The sequence below is a fragment of the Chanodichthys erythropterus genome, chromosome 16 (genome assembly GCF_024489055.1).
Source record: "Chanodichthys erythropterus isolate Z2021 chromosome 16, ASM2448905v1, whole genome shotgun sequence".
Classification (NCBI taxonomy): domain Eukaryota; kingdom Metazoa; phylum Chordata; class Actinopteri; order Cypriniformes; family Xenocyprididae; genus Chanodichthys; species Chanodichthys erythropterus.
In genome coordinates this window covers 1,558,796-1,581,879 of record NC_090236.1, presented here as the reverse complement: position 1 = coordinate 1,581,879, position 23,084 = coordinate 1,558,796, and the positions used below count along the sequence as shown (strand labels likewise).

Below are 23,084 nucleotides of genomic sequence, written 5' to 3'. Positions count from 1 at the left end.
GCGTTCATCTCTCACTTCCGGGAGGTGTTTGGGAAACCCATCACTGATTCGTCTGCTGGTGAGAAACTTTATAATCTTAAACAAGGATCTATGTCTATCTATGACTATGCTTTACAGTTCAGAACGCTTGCTGCAATCAGCGGATGGAATGAACAAGCGCTTGTCACCACCTACCGGCAAGGATTGAATACTCTGGTACGGCTGCATCTCGCTGCATGCGAGGATAACATCGGTCTTGAGAAGTTCATCCAGCTTTCCATACGCTGCGCCACTCGCATGCAAGCGTGCATCCAAGAGCACCAGGACCAGTACAACATCAACGTGCCCTCCTGTCGATCCGAACCCGTCAGCACTCCAGAACCAGCCCAAGAACCCATGGAACTTGAACATTCACGATTATCTTCTGAAGAACGACGCCGTCGTCTGACTCTATGTCTCTGTCTCTACTGTGGTGAACCTGGGCATGTCATTGCTGCATGCCCCACTAGACCTCCACGACCCCTGGTGAGTGCCATTATTCCCGCTACACATAAAATGAAACCACTCACCACTGTTGTCATTCTTACTGCCGCCAATGTCTGTATTTCAGTGGTCGCGCTCCTCGACTCGGGGTCTGCCGGCAACTTCCTCTCTGGGGCCATCTGTCGTCAACTTCAACTCAAAACCACTCCGTCTCCGACAATCTACAAGATCAACTCTATAACCGGTAGACCCCTCAGTCGTAAGAGCGTGTGTAAAGTGGCTGGACCAGTAACTCTCCAAGTGGGTCTTCTACACCGTGAGGAAGCTCATATGCTGGTTCTGGAGGAATCAACGGCTGACGTGGTTCTGGGGCGCCCCTGGTTGGAGCAGCATAATCCCACCATCTCCTGGAAATCGGGCGAAATCCTGAAGTGGGGCGACACTTGCTTCTCACGTTGCCTGATGGAACTTCCTCTTCCACCATCATCTCCACCTGATCTATCTCTCTGTGCCACTTCCATCGAAAGTCCAATGGAACAACGTTCAGTGGATATCCCCAAGTGTTACGCCCCCTTCAGCGATGTCTTCTGTCCACAACGGGCTTCCAAGCTGCCTCCACACCGGCCATGGGACTGTGCCATCGACCTGCTTCCAGGTGAACCAGTACCAAAGGGTAAGATATACCCACTTTCCATCCCGGAGGAGAAGGCCATGGAAGATTACATCAAGGAAGCCCTCGCCCAAGGTTACATCAGACCGTCTATTTCCCCTGCTGCTTCCAGCTTTTTCTTAGTGGCGAAGAAGGACGGAGGCTTGCGGCCATGTATAGATTATCGAGCACTTAACAAAATCACGGTGAAGTTCTGTTATCCCCTTCCTCTCGTCCCAGCAGCCCTGGAACATCTCTGTGGTGCCACTATATTCACCAAACTGGACCTCCGCAGCGCGTACAACCTCATCCGGATACGTGAGGGGGACGAGTGGAAAACCGCCTTTATAACACCTACTGGACACTATGAATACCTCGTCATGCCGTATGGACTGGTCAACGCCCCCTCTGTATTCCAGGACTTCATTCATGAGGTGCTCCGGGAGTTTCTCCACCGATTTGTCCTAGTCTACATCGACGACATTCTCATATACTCCCGGAGCCAGGCCGAACATCGCCAACACGTTGCGGAGGTCCTCAACCGTCTCCGTCAATTCTATCTATTCCTCAAGGCTGAAAAGTGTTCATTCCATCAAGATTCCGTTTCATTCCTGGGTTATCACATTGACCACAGTGGCATCCGGATGGACGAGGGGAAGGTGGAATCCATCACTAACTAGCCAGCACCCACAACCATAAAAGAGCTCCAACGATTCCTAGGTTTCTCCAACTTCTACAGAAGATTCATTCAAGGTTACAGTTCTATCACCCATCCACTCACCAGTCTCCTCAGAAATAAACCCAAGTCTCTGTCCTGGACTCCAGCAGCCACCAACGCCTTTGAAAAACTCAAGAAAGCCTTCACCACCGCTCCCTTACTCATACATCCAGACCCAGAAGAACCCTTCATTGTTGAAGTTGATGCATCAACGACTGGAGTGGGAGCGGTGTTGTCGCAGCAGCAGGGGACACCGAGTAGACTTCATCCATGTGCCTTCTTCTCCCGCAAGCTCAGCCCGGCGGAAGTCAACTACTCCATCGGTGACAGGGAACTTCTAGCAGTCAAACTCGCATTGGAAGAGTGGAGGCATTGGTTGGAGGGTGCTAAACATGCTTTCCTGGTGTTAACAGATCACAAGAACCTCGAATACCTTCGGTCTGCCAAGAGACTTAACCCCAGACAAGCCCGCTGGGCTATGTTTTTCTCCCGTTTCAATTATACAATCTCCTACCGTCCAGGGACTAAGAACGTTAAAGCGGATGCTCTCTCCATGCTCCATGCTCCCAGACTCCTGAGGAACAAACTGAGGAACCTGAACCTATCATCCCAAGCTCCCTCATAGTAAGTCCCATCACTTGGTCTGAGGAGACGATCCCCTCCTCCAATGCCTCCACAAACCCTCCGCCGGGCTGTCCACCAGGCTTGCTCTACCTACCACGGAAACGTCGCACTCCCACCATTCACTCGGCTCACACGTCACTTGGTACTGGCCACCCGGGGGTCAATGAAACCCTCTCGTTGCTAAAAGAACGCTTCTGGTGGCCAGGAATGGCTTCTGATGTCAGAAGGTACGTGCGGGGCTGTAGGGAGTGCGCCATTTCCAAGTCACCTCGTCATCTGCCATCTGGAAAACTCCTTCCTCTGCCCGTTCCAGAACGCCCATGGTCACACCTAGGAGTGGACTTCATAACCGATCTCCCTGCTTCAGACGGTAATACCACCATCCTAGTTGTAGTTGATCGTTTTTCTAAATCCTGTCGTCTCATTCCACTCCCAGGATTACCAACTGCCATGGAGACAGCCGAAGTACTCTTCAATCAAGTTTTCAGATACTTCGGAATACCAGAGGACATTGTTTCCGACCGAGGTCCACAGTTCATATCGAGAGTGTGGAGATCTTTCTTCTCTCTCCTAGGTGTGGCCGTTAGCCTGACATCCGGCTATCACCCCCAGTCGAACGGGCAGACGGAAAGGAAGGTACAGGAAATAGGCCGCTTCCTACGTACCTTCTGTCACGACCACCAGGACTCCTGGAACCAGTTCCTGGGTTGGGCCGAGTACGCTCAAAACTCCCTCAAGCAGTCTACTACAGGACTTACTCCGTTCCAGTGCGTACTCGGCTTCCAACCCCCACTGTTCCCCTGGGATGGGGAACCCTCCAACGTTCCAGCTGTGGATTACTGGTTCCGGGAGAGCGAGAGGGTCTGGGACTCAGCTCACCATCAGTTGCAACGAGCCCTACGCAGACGCAGGATGGTAGCCGACCTTCGACGCTCTGACACCCCTGTCTTCCAACCTGGTCAGTTGGTCTGGCTATCTACGAGGGACATCAGAATGCGCCTGCCCTGCAAAAAGCTGAGTCCCAGGTTCATTGGCCCATTCCCCATCATCAAGCAGGTCAACCCCGTCACATACCAACTTCAACTGCCACAAGGGTATCGTATTCACCCCACTTTCCATGTGTCACTACTCAAGGCTCACTACCCTTCTGTTTCCCCCACAGGACCTGACATGGTTCCCGCCGAACCCCCCCTTCCACTCATCCTGGAGGACGGAACTGCCTACGAGGTTCACAAGATCTTGAACTCTCGACGTCGTGGTGGCCAACTTGAATATCTGGTGGATTGGGAAGGATATGGTCCAGAGGAACGTTCCTGGGTCCCAAGGAACGACATCTTAGATCCCAGTTTACTCCAAACCTTTCACGACAATCACCCTGAGAAGCCGGCACCGCGGGGTAGAGGATGTCCACCACGGCGTCGGGGTTCTCGGTCCTCAGGAGCGGGCCGTGGAGGGGGGGGTACTGGCACAGACACGTAAGGTTCCAACCTCCACCAATCACAACGCACGCCATCTCCCAAGTACTGATCACCGCCACCTGCACCTCATTACCTCACTCATCATCACCAGTATAAAGCACACACACACACAGCACTATTTGTCCGGTCTCGTTCGTATATACCCAGTGTGATGCTTACCTCAAGGACTACTCTTCATATACTTACCTGTCTCCAGCGTGTCTCCTTCCCATTGTGTTCCTCGTCTGCTGTGTGTGTGTGTTTACACCAACTCCATTGTTCTCCAGCGATCTCCAGTCTTCAGCATTACTCCAACTACAAAAGAAAGGACAGCAATTATCTCATTCATATCTACTCCACGAATTCCAAGTATCTGTTAACTCACCTGTTTCATCCATTTGCTCTGCTGTGGTTCAATAAACTCTACATTACCTATTACGTCTGTGTCCGTCTCCAGTGTACTGTAACACTTATTTATTTCCATTCGAAAAATGTGTTTTTTTTTACTTTAAAGGGGGGTACCACACACAGTTTCTGCCAATCTCATGTTAAACTTGAGTACCTATAGAATAGTAGTGCATTCTTCATATCTCTGAAAAGTCTTTAGTTTAATCATATTTATAAAATATACATATGCTATACAGAGTCTTTCCGAAAACAGCCGAGCACCTGGAGGTGTGCCGTGTGAGCAGAGCTAAAGAGTGACGAGTATGCGCAGCCTTTGCTTAGCGTTCATCTGCAAGCTATCAATGGTCGATGTGTGCACGCATGCTCTTCCGGGGGAAGTGTCTGTACAAGGAATTTCTGCCCTTTATTACATAAAAAAAATGCAAGAGTTTATCGGTATGACATCAGAGCAAGGCAGTCCACACTCGGACACATTTCTAACCGGCATGCATCTTGTGGTGATCTGTTCTGCGCAGATTTTGCTCATCTTAAACGAGCCTATTATTGCAGCACCTCTCTTCCCAGTCTGTCAGAAATGGTCTGTTTAGTTCCTGTCTCTATGAAGCCCTTCCTTCTGAAAAGCAGAATGTGCTCTGATTGGTCAGCTGGACCAAAGTGTTGTGATTGTTCAAGCACTTTGAGCATGTTAAATGAAATGGAAGTCAAGAAATGGAAATCAGAATAGTCTTTAATAACTCTAAACAGAGCACTCAGTAGATAAATAGAACAACCACTTTAAAGGGATAGTTCACCCAAAAATGAAACCGCTGCCGTCTGTCAGTCAAATAATAGCAGTGATTGGGAACTTGAACAATAAGAGTCGAAAAAACTTCCTTAGACAAATCCAAATTAAACCCTGCGGCTCGTGACGGCACATTGATGTCCTAAGACACGAAACGATCGGTTTGTGCGAGAAACCGAACAGTATTTATATAATTTTTTACCTCTAATACACCACTATGTCCAACTTCGTTCAGCTTCCGGCTAGTGAGGTCTGATCGCGCTCTGACAATGGAAGTGATGTCTCGCGCTCATTGAAGTATATGGGCGAGACATCACTTCCGTCACCAGAAAGCGTTTTTTGACCTCACTAACAGGAAGCTGAACGAAGTTGGACATAGTGGTGTATTAGAGGTAAAAATTATATAAATAATGTTCGGTTTCTTGCACAAACCGATCGTTTCGTCTCTTAGGACATTAATGTGTCGTCACGAGCCGCAGGTTTTAATTTTGATTTGTCTAAGCAAGTTTTATTTACTGTTATAGTTGAAGTTCCCATCCACTGCTATTATTTGACTGACAGAGGGCAGCGTTTGCAGTTAAAAATCATAATTTGTGTTCGACTGAAGAAAAAAAGTCACCTACATCTTGGATGCACTGGGGGTAAGCAGATAAACATAAAATTTTCATTTTTGGGTGAACTATCACTTTAATACAAACAAGAACTAAGGAAAACGCAAAGCTTAAATACATGGGGATTAATAAGCATGAAACAGAACAGGTGTAATAGAACTAATTAACAGCCAAGGAGAACAGAGTAAGTAACAGTGAAAAAACAGAACAGAGCAAAATAGTGAAAACAAAACTCAAACATAATGTAACAATATTACAATTTGTGCATTTAAATATTCTAAGACAAACTAAGGCCACATCTACACCAAGCCAGAGCTTAGCCAATCTCCCACCCCCCCCCCACCCCCCGTTCTAAAAAAAAAAAAAAAAATCCGTAAACACGGAATATGCATACACACGAAACCACTGAAACCAGCTCAAAAGAAATGTCCTGCTCCTTCTTGTGATGGATGCTCGGGTTGAATATCTAGTTCTTCCAATGTTTCATCATTGGATTGATATGGTAAAATCAATACCATCATTACTGTCTTTACAGCGTGTACAATCGCTAAGATTTAGGAAGCCTCTGGAGCTAAAGTTCAGCTATGGTAATGGGAATTTTATTTCTGACAGGCACTGTAAGTGGTTGACCAGTCACAACAGACTGGGCCATCTGGCCAATCAGAGTAGGCTCATGAAAAGGAGGGATTTAGAGAGACTGACATGGCGTTATTTTACTGTCAAATGTCGAGAGCACATTATTGTGATGCGAGAGCATTTCAATGTAATGCGCGAGCGCAAATCTGTCCGCTCGTGCACGGATTTCCATTGCTCTCGCGCAAATCTGTCCACTCGCGCGCGGATTTCCTCTGCTCTCGCGCAAAACTGAACGCGCGCTCTCAAATATACAGTGCTCTCTTATGAACTGCAGTCTATTTAGAAATGTGTATATTGTTATAAAGCCTATTAAAAATATGTATTAATTTAAATGAATTCATTACAATATCATGTGAAATTAAAGCTGCTGTCCACGATTTTTGGCCCTCTAGCGGTTAATAAACAGAACTGCATGCATCTTGTGGAGGATCATTCTAGCCGGAGCTACTTTTCTCCGTGTATGTCTATGGCGAGTCACGCAGTGATGATAATCTGCGGCGAGTCCGACCAGTCTGGTCTGAAATAGTCTGAATATAAACACTTGTTGTAAGTGTACCATAATGATTCAGGATAAGACAAAAACACGGTTTGGAAAATGGATTCATGTTGTATATTCTCATTATATAATTTTTGTAAATTTTTAACACAAAACAAGTTGTGGACTGCAGCTTTAATGAAGACATGTTTCATCCAGTGTTTTAAAACAAATTTCTTGAATTAATGATTCTGATACATCAAATACATTTTAACAGTCAGTGGTCACCACCTACTGGCAGAACAGTGTAATAACATTAGTTTCAAAGGTCATTTATTGCTGAAATCAGTGTGTATTAAATTAGACAATGTAATAGACTATAAATTGTTATTACAAAATTTTTTTTTGTTTGTTTGTTTAGATAAATTGGGGTTTGAGCTGTAATGTGATGCAGTTAGACTAGGTTACATTTGATAAATATTATTAAATTGTAAAGAAATGAAATATCCAGCTTTGTCGAAAGAATTCCAGGCGCAGTTCGCTCTCAGCCAATAAGATTACACGTAGCATTTTCATGGATCAGTCGTCTCTTCTAATTGGTTGGTAACTTTAACGTCTTTAACGTTTAATCCAAAAGCAAAGTAATTGCTGCAAGAGCACGGAGAGATTTGTGAGCGCACATGTGCAGTTTGAGCGCGCAGGACGTTTGAGCACGCAGAAAACAGTTTGAGCGTGCATACGATATATCTGAGCAAGAAGAAAGGCAGTTCATAAGAGAGCACTGTATATTTGAGAGCGCGCGTCCAGGTTTGCGAGAGAGCAAAGGAAATCTGTGCGTGAGCGGACAGATTTGCGCTTGCACATTACAATGATATGCTCTCGCGTCACAATAATGTGCTCTCGACATTTCACAACAAAATAACACCATAGACTGAATCATCTGACGAGTCACTTGAGAATCATTGAAAAATGTGGTGATGTACAATGTATATTATGAGAAAATTAAAGCTTTTTTGACCTTGATGCATGTAAACCTGTTATAGGAGACCTCCAAAACAAAATTATGAGCCTTTAAAATAGCACAATGTGCACTTTAATATAGATTGAGCACAATAGTAAAATTTTATTTATTGTTGTTCATATGTCATAGCATCTGTTTCAGATTTTGTTTAGATAAAGGTTTAGTTAAGCTTTAGCTAAAATAAAACTATTATAAACTGGACTGTTGAAGCAATAACTGAACAGTCTAATAAAATATAATATTCAGAATCATTACATACTGTTTGTAGGCACAGCAGTTACAAGCCATTTGTGGTCCTTATATTAGCTACTCATCAAATCTTGGGGGTTTTCATCCAAATGTTAGATATTTTCTGCTGAAAAAAAAAAGTCCACTCCATATAATGACAGCACAAATGTGCTGAGGCACTAAAAGTCAACATTTGCTCAAGCTATTTAACTCCTGTGCTATTTAAAGGATGTGATGATATGCAAAGACAGTTCTTCTCCCCTTATTTGATTTTAAATTCCATTCTTCTACTGTAGAAAAGCATACAGAGGTTGTATGTGTACTGTATCCACATGAGCTTCAGAGCACTACACTAGCACTGAGTACAGCTCATATGTTACATATCCTCGGGGCACGTGTCATATCTTGGTTCTGTCACTGGAAAGTTGGATGGTTTCCAGGCAAATTGATATTGGAACTGAGGGCCAGGGGGTTGCAAACCACCCCTAAATGTCCTGGGACAAAGTGTTCTGTCTGGATGGAGGGGGCTGCCCTGCCAAGGCACCCCTGCTGAATGGGTGTCGCGACATCACACTTTATTCATGCACACTCAGTGTTTATATGTATCCATCTCTCACTGTCTTTTGAACTCCTGGTAATCAAGTATTATAAACAACATACAAACTGTTCTTCTCTCTTTCCATATGCATACAGTACATTTACTCACCCTCATTCTGGTTTAAACTTGTTTTCTTTTTGCCAATATTATGAAATTTGAAACTCCAAAAGATTCAAGCATCAAAAAGGACGTAAAGGTAGCATAAAGTGTAATATTCTCAAGCGATATGATCACATTGTAGTATAGTAAAATTTTCAAATCACATCAAATAATTGATCAAATCATGTACTGTATATAGAACCTGATTTCAAATATTCAAACCATGTTCTTGCATGTCACGTGACTTTTTCAGCTATTCAGATTGACAACACAGCTATTCAGATGCTTTTATCCAAAACGACTTACAAATAAGGAAGATCACAAGCAATTTGTCATAAGAGCCAGTAAGATACAATGTACACAATGCCATGTTTAAATTATAAGCTAGATTAGTATTCGGATTTGAGAGTGAATATTACATTTTAGAGTGGATAACCACTTAAATTGATCTGTTTTTATCATAAAACAGTGATTGTATGACTTCATAAGACTAAGATTAAACCACTGGAGTTGTATAATTAATTTTTACACTGATATTCATTGTATGGACAAAACAACTGAAAATATTTTATGGTGTAGGAACACTACGGTTTCTAGCCAAACATGCCCACTCCTCAACTAACATGTACCACAATCAGCTAATTGACATTGACAAAGTACTGTCAAACTTAGCAATGGGTTTTGGGTATAGAGTGCACTGATGTAACAATTTCATCAAAATTTATCTGAGGGCCATATAAAAGTAACCCAAATTTTGCTCGCAGTGACAATAAATAAACAAAAATATTGTTGTCACGGCAAATGGAATATCCAAAAATAAACACAATTTATATTATATTTATTTGTTAAAGGTGCAATGTGTAAAATTTGGGAGGATCTATTGACAGAAATGCAATATATTATACATAACTATGTTTTCAGTGGTGCATAAAGACCTTACATAATGAACCGTTATGTTTTTATTACCTTAAAATGAGCCATTTCTATTTCTATACAGCAGACCTAAATGGACAAACACTCCACAGAGCGCGTTTCATCACTATGTTGTTGTTCTTCTAAATCATTCATGTTTTTAGAGGCAGCTTGCATCCTCACAATGTTGAATACGCACAAAGTAGTAGTAGTAGTCGTCTGGTTTATTAGAAGCAGAGACCATTCTTTGTTAGAAGTAAAGCCCGAAACAGACTAGCCGACAGACTAGTGGCAACGAAAGCAGACTGTGGGGTTTGCTCACGTCGGCAGCGTCTAGGTCCAAAGTTGCCCTGATACAACAAACCGATACTCAACACTCGACGGCCAAGTAGCATGTCCATTCTGCGCCTGCATAAGAAGAAATGCCTTTCTGTACCAGCAGGTTGGAGTAGCTGAACAGCCAATCAGAATGATCAGACAAGCTCAGACGCCGAATTGGCCGAAAAAAAAGGAGACGAAGACAAACTTTAGCCGACGGTGTGGAAAACACTGAGGGTTCTTTCACATTAGCACTTTTGGTGCGCACCCGGGTTTGATTGACGTAACAGTTCGGTACGTTTGGATGATATCAACACTGTCTTCTGAACTCGAATGCGCACCCGTGAACCGTACCCGAGTCCGCTTAAAAACGGTTCGCTTCTGATATGAATGCAAACATACCAAATTGCAGAAGTGAACCGCTATTAATGGCATATTATTTGATAAAATTGTGTGTTTGTGCGTGTGTTTCACTCACTTTCCCAACGAGCGTGACTGACGTGCTGCAAGCAAAGAGCTGTAGTGTAGCCTTTCTCATTTCTGCTTACCTTCAGCGTACTACAGTCGCAGCAGATAGAGGCAAGTGCTCTTATGAACAAAACCAATGGTTCAAAAACAAAAATATGAAAGTGAGGAGGGCAATGTTATGCTTTTGCCACCTTCTCCTGTGCCGTCATTACTAAGCAACGGAGTAAACAACTGCTGGTTTGATGACGCAAACGAACTGCGGGTCGGACCCAAATAATATAATGTGAACACAATCCAGTGGGGGCAGGGGGAGAGGAGAGCAATCGAACCAAGTGTGAAAGCACCCTGAGAAAACTTAGTCTGTCGATGAACAAAAACTGCCCAATGGCTGACCGTCGGCTTGGTGTGCTCCGGGCTTAAGAAGAAACCTCACTGCTTCACACAAGCTACTCTCTGCTCTCTCAGACAATGACATGTCAGCCAGACAGCCACCGTAGCTTCTCCGAAAGGGAGGGGTGTGAGGGGCGTGCGCCATTAGTTGCAGTTCGCAACCTCACTGCTAGATGTCGCTAAAGTTTACACACTGCACCTTTAAATTGTCCGTGTCAAGTTAAGATCAAATATCGGTTCAGTATTATTTTAATCTGTATTTCAGGACTACACCTGCCTTTGAATACCTGGGAAGCTTTCATTGTAAATATATTGTAACTGGTGTTTTATTGTGTACAGTATTCTATTTGTTTTACAGTACACCAAATTAATTTCTGTACAATAACTTTAATGGTCATCTTAATCAGGTTTTTAACAGATAGATATTTAACATAGATGGTGTCTAATCGGTGACATACAAAACAGATACTTAAATCCAAGTTTGCATGGGATTGTTTTTTTTTTTGTTTGTTTTTTTTCCCATCATAGAGTCATAATGTGCTTCCAATGTCCTGTAGCGATAGCCCTCTTGTGTGTATCTATTTACCCAACTTCAACTTTTCATCTTGCCAAAAGAACAATTTGTGCTTGGACGATTTCAGCCCATTCGTTGAACTAGTTCAGGCTTCAAAAAAATTGGCTCATCTTGTCCAAGAGGTGACACAGTATGCCTCAATTTATGTAGCTGAGTATTCATTACTGCACAACATGTGTTATTTAGCTTTCATATCAGTAAATGAATGGCCTGAATGTAGTTTATGTCAGCTTGGGCAGCTGTGCAGCTTTTTTTCCATGCTGCCATAACTAGCAGCACAGCCGTGTTCGTCACTTGCTCACCGCAGCACTGCACAGTAAGACTTGGCTTAATTCTCTGTATGGCTGTATTACCTCCCATCTATCAGGTTTCATTGTAAACTGCTAGTAATATAAACTCAAGAGAGGTTTTGTGTTAGCGCCTGTTTACTCTTCAGCCTAATGGTTTTGTTGTCTTGAAATGGTATGGTCCTCTGCAGTTTTGTGTTACTCTGACTCCGAATGTCCAGATTTATACTCTGGCTAAGATAGCTGATGTGCTTTTTCTTGGATATGCTGATGGGCTGGACATATCAAATATATCAAATATCAAATGCTGTCAATCTAACTCACACTGGAACAGTGGTGTCCTTGCCTATACACACAGTACTCACATTGCGTACCCTGACAGCACCAACATTTAGATTTGAATTATGTAACATCATTTCTGAATCATGAACTGAAAGTCAGTAATAATCATACTTGTCAATAAATATTTTTGAAAACTGTGGGTGTTTTATCCCTTGCCATGTTTGTCTTTCTCATGATTCAATGGGCAGTTTGTCATTTAATCATGGAGTCAATCTACTAAATATGCTAAACATTTGTTTCCGTTTTAATTCAGTGGTCAGATAGTTGGCCCTAACAATGTTTCCAGGTTCCAGGTTAATCTAATCATTTTTGTAAAGTAGATGTTGATTGATTGTATTTTGATTCCTCAATTTGTCCTTGAACACGTTTGTGCTGCCTTGTTACACAGTTTATTTTGTCTTAGACAACATGGAATGACTGCCGTCTGCATTTCTACTCTGTCATCTGTTGGTGTCCAAGGATAGGTGATCCACACCCTGTTGCAAATGAGGTCTCACTTTGATCCCATTTTCACAGCACCGTCAGTGTCAGATGTCCACTGCCAGTACATTATGAAAACAGACAACAGAAGTCTCCTTCTCTTGAGACTTGCGCAGCCCTGGTTCAAACATACACCCTGGAGAATTGCAAAGTGAACTATAAAGAGTAGTCACACATAGGAAATATAATTTATCAATAACTGTGGCTGCTTGGCTGATTATCAAAACTGTTGTATTTGTTCCAAAATAACAACAGGCTTGTCAATGGCCAATGCATATTTTCTTTTTTCAAATATTTATTACATTTTGAGTAAATATTGTGTAAATATCTGTTAATTTCAGCATATTTGTGTATGCTTCATAGACTACAAATTTATTTGTGTTTGTTAGCCTTTCGGATATCCAATGGCGCCATCTATTAGGGGGCATTGGGTCAAATGATGCCTGTCGCTATGATACGATGACTATGGTGTTGGAGCGACACCTCTGAGTGTTCTCATGCTATTCTGGGAAGAGACATTTTAGTCTGGTAAGATTGGCATTTGAGAAATACAGAAAATGAACACTGATTTGAAATACACACGGGACTACTACACTACAACTAGGTCAAGTGAACTGTATTATGGGGCAGAGTTTGTTAGGGTCGAGAGCGGCTTCATATGTCATCCTCGGAGTTAAAATTGATCTGTAACTGTCTTAACTGTGGATGGGTAAGCTTTTACTTTTTTAAAACCCTGGGGTTTCCATACAAATTTGGTGCTCTGACCCACCCACCAGCAGAGAAAATGCAAATGTATGCAAACGTAATTGGAGGAATGCAATACTTTTGAGAGAGATTGCAAAATTTCTCGGAGGAACTCTTTTGTGAGAGAAAAAAGTTTCTCAGAACGCAATACTTTTGCAAGAGAATGCAAAAGCATTTTACCTTCCATCTCATATTTTTTTTCCATCACCATGTCCCCTTAGGAGCTCTGTAATTTTGTTCAGTTTTTCCCATCATTTTTTGATTGACCTCTTCATGTGCTCTTGGCTTCCTCAACTCCTGGCTTCATTCCTGCAGATTGCAGAATATGAGCCCCTGGAATTTCTGGGAAGTTCCATAAACGTGAAATCTTAAATAACATGACGTCTCTGATCGAACCTCTCAAGGTGAAAGAGAAGTCAGCACTCAAGTTTCTTTCCATTCATTTTCTGAGCAGCCCTTTCTGGAAACCGAGTGTCCCTGGGGCCCCTTTGACACCTGGCAGGGAGGAATCTGACATGGCTTTAGCACTCAAAGCTTCTAAGATGTCACACAGCAATTCCTGAGCCAAACATAGCCCCTCCCCGGGAACTGCTGACGTAAAAGCCCCCATACCAGTTACATTTACTGAGACCGGCTCATTCCATTCTTAATGTGACCTCCACTTTACAGAGGTACATAGAGTGTTCAATGGTAAAGAAGAGATGGAACGATCAATTTGTTATTGGGGGATTTAAAATGTATTGTTTTTGTCCGGCCTTGATCTCATCTGAATATTCTACTTGGTTTATTGTTGGATTATTGATGTCTTTTTGAATACCCAGACTGAGCTATCTTCATCTACTAGCGGTGACTCTCTATTAAGTTTTCCTTGGTTGTTTTTAGTTGAGATTCTTAATGCTACCATGAGTTCTGCTGACTCTAGCACAGGTATTGACCTGCTCCAGGTCAGGATTGAGTCATTGAGCAGCAAAATGGACAGACTCATAAGTATCCAGGAAAAAGTGCTTAGCCGACTCGATGGCATGTCTCAGGACATTGATGGAATTGAGAAAGATGTAGAAACTCTGAAAGTGGAAAAGGAGGAGATCCATTTTCCTCCAGTTATCCATACAAAACCAGCCAATGAGATGAAGGAAATGTGCCAAGAAATGAACAGCATCATGTTGGCAGTAAATCAACGCTCAGAACAGCAAACCCAAAAGCTGGAAGGAATGGAGAGACTGGTGATGAGCATTCAGCAGGTTGTCAGCTTTATTGGAGAAACAGTGAAAACTTCAAAAATCATGGATATTATGTTCAAAGGGCCAGCTTCTCGAAAAAGCAAAACAGCTTCAGCCCTCAAATCCAAGGATAGTAAAATCAAACTGATCACTAAATACCAATCCTCAAATAACAGTGAGCCTGTCCTTACCAAGGTGAGTTAAATATCCAGTAAAGAAGGCTAGACAATGCTCAATTGTCTGGCTATATACAAAGAGGTAAAATAGTTGTTGTGTGTTCCTTGAAGTGTGTTCCATGAAGAAAATGTCATCATAATCATCATCATCATTATAGTGAAAGAAGCAATGTTGTGATTCAAACATTTCCAAGTATTACATGGAAGCTTTCTCAAGTTGACATAGAAGGTATGGTGCCATTTTGAAAGGTCTTTAAAATGTAGACACTTGTATGGCCATTATACCAGTCACTAAAGTTAGATTAACTTTAAAGCACATGACTAAATTGGTCTTCACGATGTAAATGATGTACATGAAGTCAGCTGGAATTGTTTGTTGGGCTATAATTTCATCTGCCTTACTCCCCCACCCTCACCTGTTTGGCCTTCAACATACCATGTGTTGTGTTATTGTAGATACCCCACACATCATCAGCCTACATAAGCTATGTAAGGGAAAGACTTCAACTGATGGCGCCACATTAGGGGAACCATGCTATTTATGCCTTCCTTATTAGTATTTAATATGACAGTCAAGTGAGACCATGTAGCAATTTTATGCCCTAACACTTCTGTTATAACTACTGTTTAAATGACATGTTGTGCATAAATGTTACATTTCAAATTCTTTCAAATAATATATTTATTGATTGTTTCATCATAAATTAATTTTATCGTTCATTTACCCACTGTGTTTTGTTGTATTCATAGCTGTATAGTTGCTTCCTGCATCACTGCGAGAAGAGAAGCCAACAGTTTATTTTCATATAACATTTTGCTATCCCATTTTGCTATCCAAGGCTAACTGTGCTTCCTAACAACCCATCTCACTTATATTGTGTCTGTAACAGAAAACTACATCTACTACTAACTGTGCTTCCTAACAACCCATCTCATTTATATTGTGTCTGTAACAGAAAACTACATCTACTACTCTAAAGTGACTCTGGAATGTGAGCCCAACATCCTGAGTCTACTTACAAGCTCAAGCATCTTGAATCAAAATATTTCTTATTTTAAAAAAATATTTGCTTCAAATGTACTAACTTTGTAGGTTCATGAACCATGCATTTTACACAAATTATTAGCGACCCTGAAAGAATTGCACAAATTCTGTACACATTACCGTTTTTAAGTTTATTTTGTTGAAGATAAAAACAAATACATTTTCACTTCAAACTAACTCTCTCATCTTATTTCTTTACTATATTTTCATTTGCTCCAAAGCAAAAAGACCACAAAGGTAAAGATGGAAAGTTTCATCTGAGCTTTAAAGGCCTCAAGACACAGAAGAAGAAACCACCTGATTCAACTGGTAAATACAGCAGGAAAAAAAAAAAAAAAAGTAAAATAATGTGACACACATAACACCATTTTCACTCTTTCTTTATTATGTTCTTATTGCAGTTTTTACAGTCTCTTTGAGGAAACAGACACTGTTGCTTAAAGAGGTTCAGAAACTGAATCAAGAGAATGCAGAACGCTCTGAAGCATCCCAACATCAGGAAAATGGCATGCACAAATCAGAGGATGGCTCGGTTACTCCCATTCTGCAGGACATTATCCTGGAGGAAGCCAATATGCTTGAACCTGAACAAGAGAAGAACTCAAAAGAAGAGATGGAGGTCAATCTGGAGCTGAAGGAAGATGAGATGAAAGACACAGAGCCAAAGATAGAGGAGATCCAAGGTGAAACACAAAAATTAGCAGAAGAAGAGACTAAGGAGATGCCCCTAAAGGCCACTGAAATACTCAAAGATCAGGAGGATGAATGTACGGAGGACCAGACGACTACTGAGGGTCCTTCAAAATCTGACATTACTACACCAACTGAGACCTCAGCACAAAGGTGAGTTGTAAATCTGGTGTGGTTTCCATGTCATACACCACATGACCAAAAGTATGTGGAAACCCCACTTCTAAGTAAGAGGTTTGGCTATTCCAATCATTACACACCTCAATCCTACTGCATTCTAGAGAATTGTGTGCTTCCAATTTTATGGGAACCCTTTTCTATCTTGGCATGACCATGCCTCTGTGCATGAGGGGAGGTCCATATATGGTTTACTCAGAAACTGACTGGCCTACACATGTCCCAGATCTGAACCTTTATCAAACACCTTTTTAGATGAATTGGAACACTAACTGTGAGTCAGAAAAAGTGTTTACGAATTATTTCATTGTGAAAACATTCATACAGTTTTTTTTAGGCACAAACAGCACGGCTATAATTAGTGAGACCTGATGTCTTCACCCACTTTTATGTGTCTGTTGTTTCAGCAGTGAGTCTGAGCAGGTGGATGAGGTGACTACCATCAGTAAACGACATGTAACAGAAGAAGATTTGGGTTTGGAGGACCACAAGAAGTGCAGGGTTGAGGAGGGGCAAGACCAGGGCGAGCAGGAGCTTCAGGAACCCAAAGATCTCTGTGGTATTTTCAAAGCTGATGGTGTGGAAATCAAGTTGGATTTCAGCAAACTGAAGAAGGAGACCTATAAGGATGAAGATGAAGATCACAATGATAACTTCTTCATTGGTAAGATTCTCAGTGGTTCATTTGTATAATTGATAAAAATAATGGAATATATGTCTTATAATCACATAATCCACCATTCATTTCCTATTAACCAGTTTGCTATAACAATTACCATGGTTATTATCATTAACTAAAATTATAATAGTGTATCAATGATACTAAAATTACCCTGCAATTAACAATATTGGGTTGATATAAAACACACTCTTATCATGTTTTAATGATCTAAGATATCAAAGTAATATCTCTACCGAAAATACTAACTTCAACCAGTACCATGTTGGTTCTATGCTGGTTAAGGCTGATTTTTGCTAGCTAGCTGTGGTCAACTGATAGTGCACATTTATCTTGGTTCTGTCCCTTATGGGACTGCATGACTTCGTCACTTCCACTGGAATTTTCTTTTTCCTGTGACTAACCAACTAATACATTTTTGGTCGACTAAGGCTTTACTCATCGATTAACATTTAGTCGACTATTAGGGGCAGCCCTAATTTAAACACTTCTCAGTGAAACATTTAAGTTAAGTATGTCCAAACCTTTGACTTTATGTATATACATAAGTCTGTCACAAAGAGGTCCCAACATTTCTGTCAATTGGTAATAATCACAAATAACGGTTAGCATTGTTTGACCAAGAATGTCTTGAAAACTAGTTAAGCAGCTGAGCATCTCATGTTGGGGAGCTGCTTCCAAAAACACAACATATGTGTCTGGTCAACAGGCATGCCAACTGTTTAACCTCCATGCTTTTTCAAACGTTTCATCCTTCTCTATCTTCTATTGTCCTGCAGATTGCACCCCACCTCCACCAGCACCCTTCAAACACCGTGTTGTGTCTGCCAAACCCAACCAGATTAACAACTTCTACACTATCAACCGACAGGAGGTTCTCGGAGGGTCTGTGGAAGTATTTTCTTGCAGTTGGAACCAGTTTCTCAGAACAGAATGTTTTAGAGACAGTGTAAATTCAGGCAGTGTAGTCTGCTAATCCCCTCAAAGGCTAATTGCGTAACATCACAGTCATTCTCCACTCACCCGATTCATAACTTCAGAGTCAAGACAGTTATTTTTACATAGCAATTTCAGAGTATGTGAAATTGTACCTCCACGCCAGCTGGACACTAATCACTAGGTGTTAATCCATCTCTTCAAAGGGAATGTTCTTCTTGTTGTTAATGGAATAGTATCTGAAAAATATGACGCCTACTGCATTATAACAGTGTCCCTGAAGTCTTTACTGGTCTGCGCCTATAAGTCTTTTAAAATGTCGTTTTGCATATACAGTGGCTCCAAAAGGTATTTGGACACTTAAGCCACACTTATACATGTGTAAATGTCATTGCAGAGGTATGTTCGTGTTTATATATACATAAGTGGAGGGATAATTTGGACTTTTCTAGGTGTCTTAATTGTCATTTATAACTGCTTTTATTACCTTGCAGAGGTCGATTCGGTCAGGTGCATAGATGCATTGAAAATTCTTCTGGACTTACTTTGGCTGCCAAGATAATCAAAGCTAGGAGTCAAAAAGAAAAGGTACAATAAACCAACCAGCATTTTTTTTCCAAATGTAAAGGTAATGTAAAGGCTCAGTTGTAAAATAATAGGTTAATGTGCTTTATCTGACAGGATGTGGTGAAGAATGAGATTCAGGTTATGAACCAGCTCGACCACGCCAACTTGATCCAGCTTTACGCAGCCTATGAGGCCAGGAATGACATTATCCTTGTACTTGAATAGTATGTACTTTTTATTGGTGCATTCTTATTGGCTGGTTCTCATTAAATGTAATTGAAACAGAATGCAATTGGTTTTGTTTTATTTCCCCTGGTCTGAATGCTGTGTGTCAATCATAAGACAGTATCAGCTGCTAGTCTGTAATATGATTTTGAGCTGTGGGTTATTACACATATATAGTGTTACCAGTGTTGTAGCTTGACTGACTAAAAGCTGCTACAGTTGAAGTTTCATCCACTTTCATTTGTGTTATTCAGAATTTTAATAACTTTTTAATGTAACGTACTGTTGTAATGATGAATGAATAGCTTAATACTTTAACTAATGCTGAGTAGCTCTGCAAACTACAGTTGTTTAGAAAAGTAAGGATTGGAAAGCTAATTCTGTGTTGATCCTTCTCCTGAACAGTGTTGATGGAGGAGAACTCTTTGACAGAATCATTGACGAGAACTACAAGTTGACGGAGCTCGACACAGTGATGTTCATCAGGCAGATCTGTGAAGGCTTGCGCTACATGCACAAAATGTACATCCTCCATCTAGACCTAAAGGTACAACCAGAGATCCAAAGCAATACAACAATAAAAACACTTAAATCTTAAAATATAACCCTCACAGGAGGGAACCAGCTGACATTCCTTTTAGTTTTAGAACAAATAACCACTGTAACCTTGTTGTTTCTTGTGGCCGGCAGCCAGAGAACATTCTTTGTGTCAGCAGAGTAACTAATAAAATCAAGATCATCGACTTTGGACTTGCAAGGAAGTAAGTATGGTCACGGCATTGTTGTCTTTGTTACAAAAATATCTGCAACATCATGGATAGTATGTAGAGTGCATTTGAATTGGGAAACTTTCATTCTCTGTAGGTATCAGCCCAGGGAGAAGTTACGAGTGAATTTCGGCACGCCGGAGTTTCTCTCGCCTGAGGTGGTCAACTATGATTTTGTGTCATTCAACACAGACATGTGGAGTCTGGGTGTTATCACATACATGCTGTAAGTTGCATGTGTTGTCAGGCACACTCTGAAAATGTTCTAGCACAATTAAAATTAGCATTTTAACAAAAAAAGTAAGTTGTAAATTAAGTAAGTTGTAAAAAAAAAAAAGAAGTAAATTAAGTGTAAATAGTGTCAAAGTACATCCTAGACCTTTTTTTCAGTGTATAAATTGTGTTTTATAGGCTCAGTGGTTTGTCCCCCTTCCTCGGGGATGATGAGAATGAGACGCTAAATAACATTTTGTCCTGCCAGTGGAACTTTGAGGAGGATGAATTCTCAGAAGTCTCGAATGAAGCAAAGGATTTCATTTCCAAACTGCTCGTTGTAGATAAAAGGTATACAAGAGAGTAACATATGTATTAAAGGGGCTATATTTAAGAATTTTCCTGTATCAATTTTGTATTGCCAATATGTGAACAGCTTGCAACGAAACTTAAAAAACGAGACCTGACTTCCTAGGTCAGGGGTCGGCAATTAAGTTAGGGGTCAGCAATTAAGTTTGGCATCGGGCCAAAAAAAAAATTTCACCACTAGATGACAGGCCAGAACATAGTCAAAGGATAATTTGAATTAATGAATGAAAAATGCAACTAGAATTGCCTGTGACAGACTGTTACAGTGTCTTTTGTAACTGGTATTGGACTGTTGCTCTGTGTAAAATCCTGTAGTAGGACAGTCATTAACAAAAAGCCACATTTGTGTGGCGTTGTCCGGGTTTTACAATGGATAAATTAATAAAGTGGAGTAGTGACCTGGCAAGTATCTTCATTCACCAAAATAACTGTTTTCAACAGAAGAATCTTTATTCATAAACAAATTTATAATGTATAAAAGTCGAAGAACCCCAAAAAAGCTGCATCTAGCTTATAATCTCTTGAATATGAAAACACAACAAACAACAAATCCATTTGTCTTAAAGTAGTTGAACATTGTGCAGAACAACATGCAGCCATTAAGTTGCCCCAACAGTCAAATCGTTAAATGAAAATAAATAAATAAAAATATTGACACCTTTATCAGCAAAAAATACTTATTGGTAACATGAAAATTGCCTTTCTTTGAGAGGGTTTGCCTTCACCATGCTTCCTGGAAATTGGGGTAGGAAGTTGACAGCCTCATGTGACAGGAAGGAAGTGAATACCTTTTTTTTTTTTTTTGGTTGTTTGCTTGCATGTCATTGAGACATAAAACATGAATAACATCTAGAAAAAAAAAAAGACAACTATACACTGTGGCAACTATAGTTGCCCTTGGGTTTAAATGGGTTAACAGTACAGTAGGCTTTATCACTGCAAAGGTATTTCCAACGTATTTTTTATCTCTAAGAAAATAATGAAAAAGAACTTTGCCATGAGTATATCAGGGCATTGAATCTCTTGTATGTTACATGTGCACAAGTGTGAGCATGAGAGTACTAAGTTGCTGGTTGCAGTTCACTTAATGGCCACTGGTGTCCCAAATAACAAGGGTTTATGAATTCTACATATTGCCCCTTTAAAGAGACAGTCAACTGGATTTGCAATGTTTTTCTATACTAATGGTGTAGTTGCCACCATTGCCACCATTGCGTGATTATTTGGTTAGCTGCATTCAGTTGCATCGTTATTCCCTCCAATCATGTTAGAACATGAACATAGAACATACATGTGAATCATTTTGGATTCACTTAGTTTAGAATTCCTGTCTCATAAGATAATGACAGTAGTACATGGATTGAAACCTAAACCCTTGTTTTTATGTTCCATGGATGTTCTTTCTGTGCGTTTGTGTAGTTGGAGGATAGGAGCAACAGAAGCACTGAGGCACCCCTGGCTGTCTGATCCAGCCGTCCATTTCCGCCTGCATCAGAAGGTACAGTCTGCATTTCATTTAAGACATTGTAATGATGTCACATTGTTCTGTTGTACACCAAGATCTGTGAATTATGGGATTTCTTTGGGCTTTCTAAGAGTGACTTGGTTTTCTTAACAGAAAAATATGTGCCGTTCGCGCAGAAACTCTTGTCTGCCTCCACCAGAAAATTAATGTGAGTACACTGTCAATATGCCGTAGTCTAGGGAATTTATAGAATCTAAGGAACTTTGTTTGCTATTTTTGTGTCCGCAAGCGACATTATGATATTTGACCGCTTTTTTTTCTGTTTCCCCTTTTAGAAGGACCAAGACTGCTGTGGAACCATGAGGATTACTGGATGTTATATTATATATAGATGTATTTCATAAACTGTCATTTGACTATATGTTTCCCATTACCTTGTTGTTAGTTGATGGAAATTCTTAAACTATGTGTCACATGAAACTGATGCTGCCCCAGAATTTGGAAGGTGGAATTACCTTGTGGAATTTCGCAGATCTTAATCAGGCTTCATAATCTTACTGCTTCCAGGTTCATATGCAGATTTTAAAATGATGTAGAAAGCAAAATTTGCCCATTCACTTGTTTTAAGGCACTGGGCAGTTCAGTTATATATATATATATATACATATATATATATATATATATATATATATATATACATATATATATATATATATATATATATTAGGAAATAAGCACTAGAAAAATGTGCAAAAAACATACTTGAACTATTAAGCAATCTAAATCATAAAGGCCCGGTTTCACAGACAGGGCTTAGCCTAAGCCAGGATTAGGCCTTAGTTCAATTAGGATATATAAGTAATATCTATCTATCTATCTATCTATCTATCTATCTATCTATCTATCTATCTATCTATCTATCTATCTATATATATATATATATATATATATATATATATATATATATATATATATATATATATAATAGTATATGAATGTACACTTGAAAAAAATGCATCTTGAGACAAAACAATGGCACTGACATATTTTAAGATATTTTTAGTTGCTTTCAGTTAAAACAGCTTAAACATGCATTTTAGTCTAGGATTAGATTAAGCCTTTTCTGTGAAACCGGAGGAAAGTTTGATAAAGGACATATAAAGACAACATGGGCTTTTGACTATTATAAATGTAACTTCAACAACACACAATTGTTTATTATGGTGTTCATACCTTGTGAATTTCAGCAGTTTACGTAAACATTCTATGACCA

General features: G+C 40.6%; 1 protein-coding gene across 3 annotated transcripts in view; it reads left to right on the top strand.

The window, feature by feature from the left end:
• Window positions 1-22,714, top strand: part of mylk4a (myosin light chain kinase family, member 4a) — a 29,199-nt gene extending 6,485 nt beyond the window's left edge. The window contains exons 1-14 of one of the 3 annotated variants that reach the window (XM_067361975.1): window positions 13,904-14,697; window positions 15,945-16,032; window positions 16,125-16,566; window positions 17,001-17,254; window positions 18,049-18,154; window positions 18,700-18,793; window positions 18,887-18,996; window positions 19,403-19,544; window positions 19,688-19,758; window positions 19,862-19,990; window positions 20,176-20,328; window positions 21,766-21,844; window positions 21,965-22,019; window positions 22,147-22,714. In XM_067361975.1, coding sequence (XP_067218076.1) covers window positions 14,185-14,697; window positions 15,945-16,032; window positions 16,125-16,566; window positions 17,001-17,254; window positions 18,049-18,154; window positions 18,700-18,793; window positions 18,887-18,996; window positions 19,403-19,544; window positions 19,688-19,758; window positions 19,862-19,990; window positions 20,176-20,328; window positions 21,766-21,844; window positions 21,965-22,018 — 2,235 coding nt within the window. In that variant the 5' untranslated portion in view covers window positions 13,904-14,184 and the 3' untranslated portion in view covers window position 22,019; window positions 22,147-22,714. Of the gene's footprint in view, window positions 1-13,903; window positions 14,698-15,944; window positions 16,033-16,124; window positions 16,567-16,997; window positions 17,255-18,048; window positions 18,155-18,699; window positions 18,794-18,886; window positions 18,997-19,402; window positions 19,545-19,687; window positions 19,759-19,861; window positions 19,991-20,175; window positions 20,329-21,765; window positions 21,845-21,964; window positions 22,020-22,146 lie in introns of those variants that run through there. The other 2 variants (XM_067361974.1, XM_067361976.1) reach the window with 2 other exon arrangements.
• The last annotated feature ends 370 nt before the right edge of the window (window positions 22,715-23,084 follow it).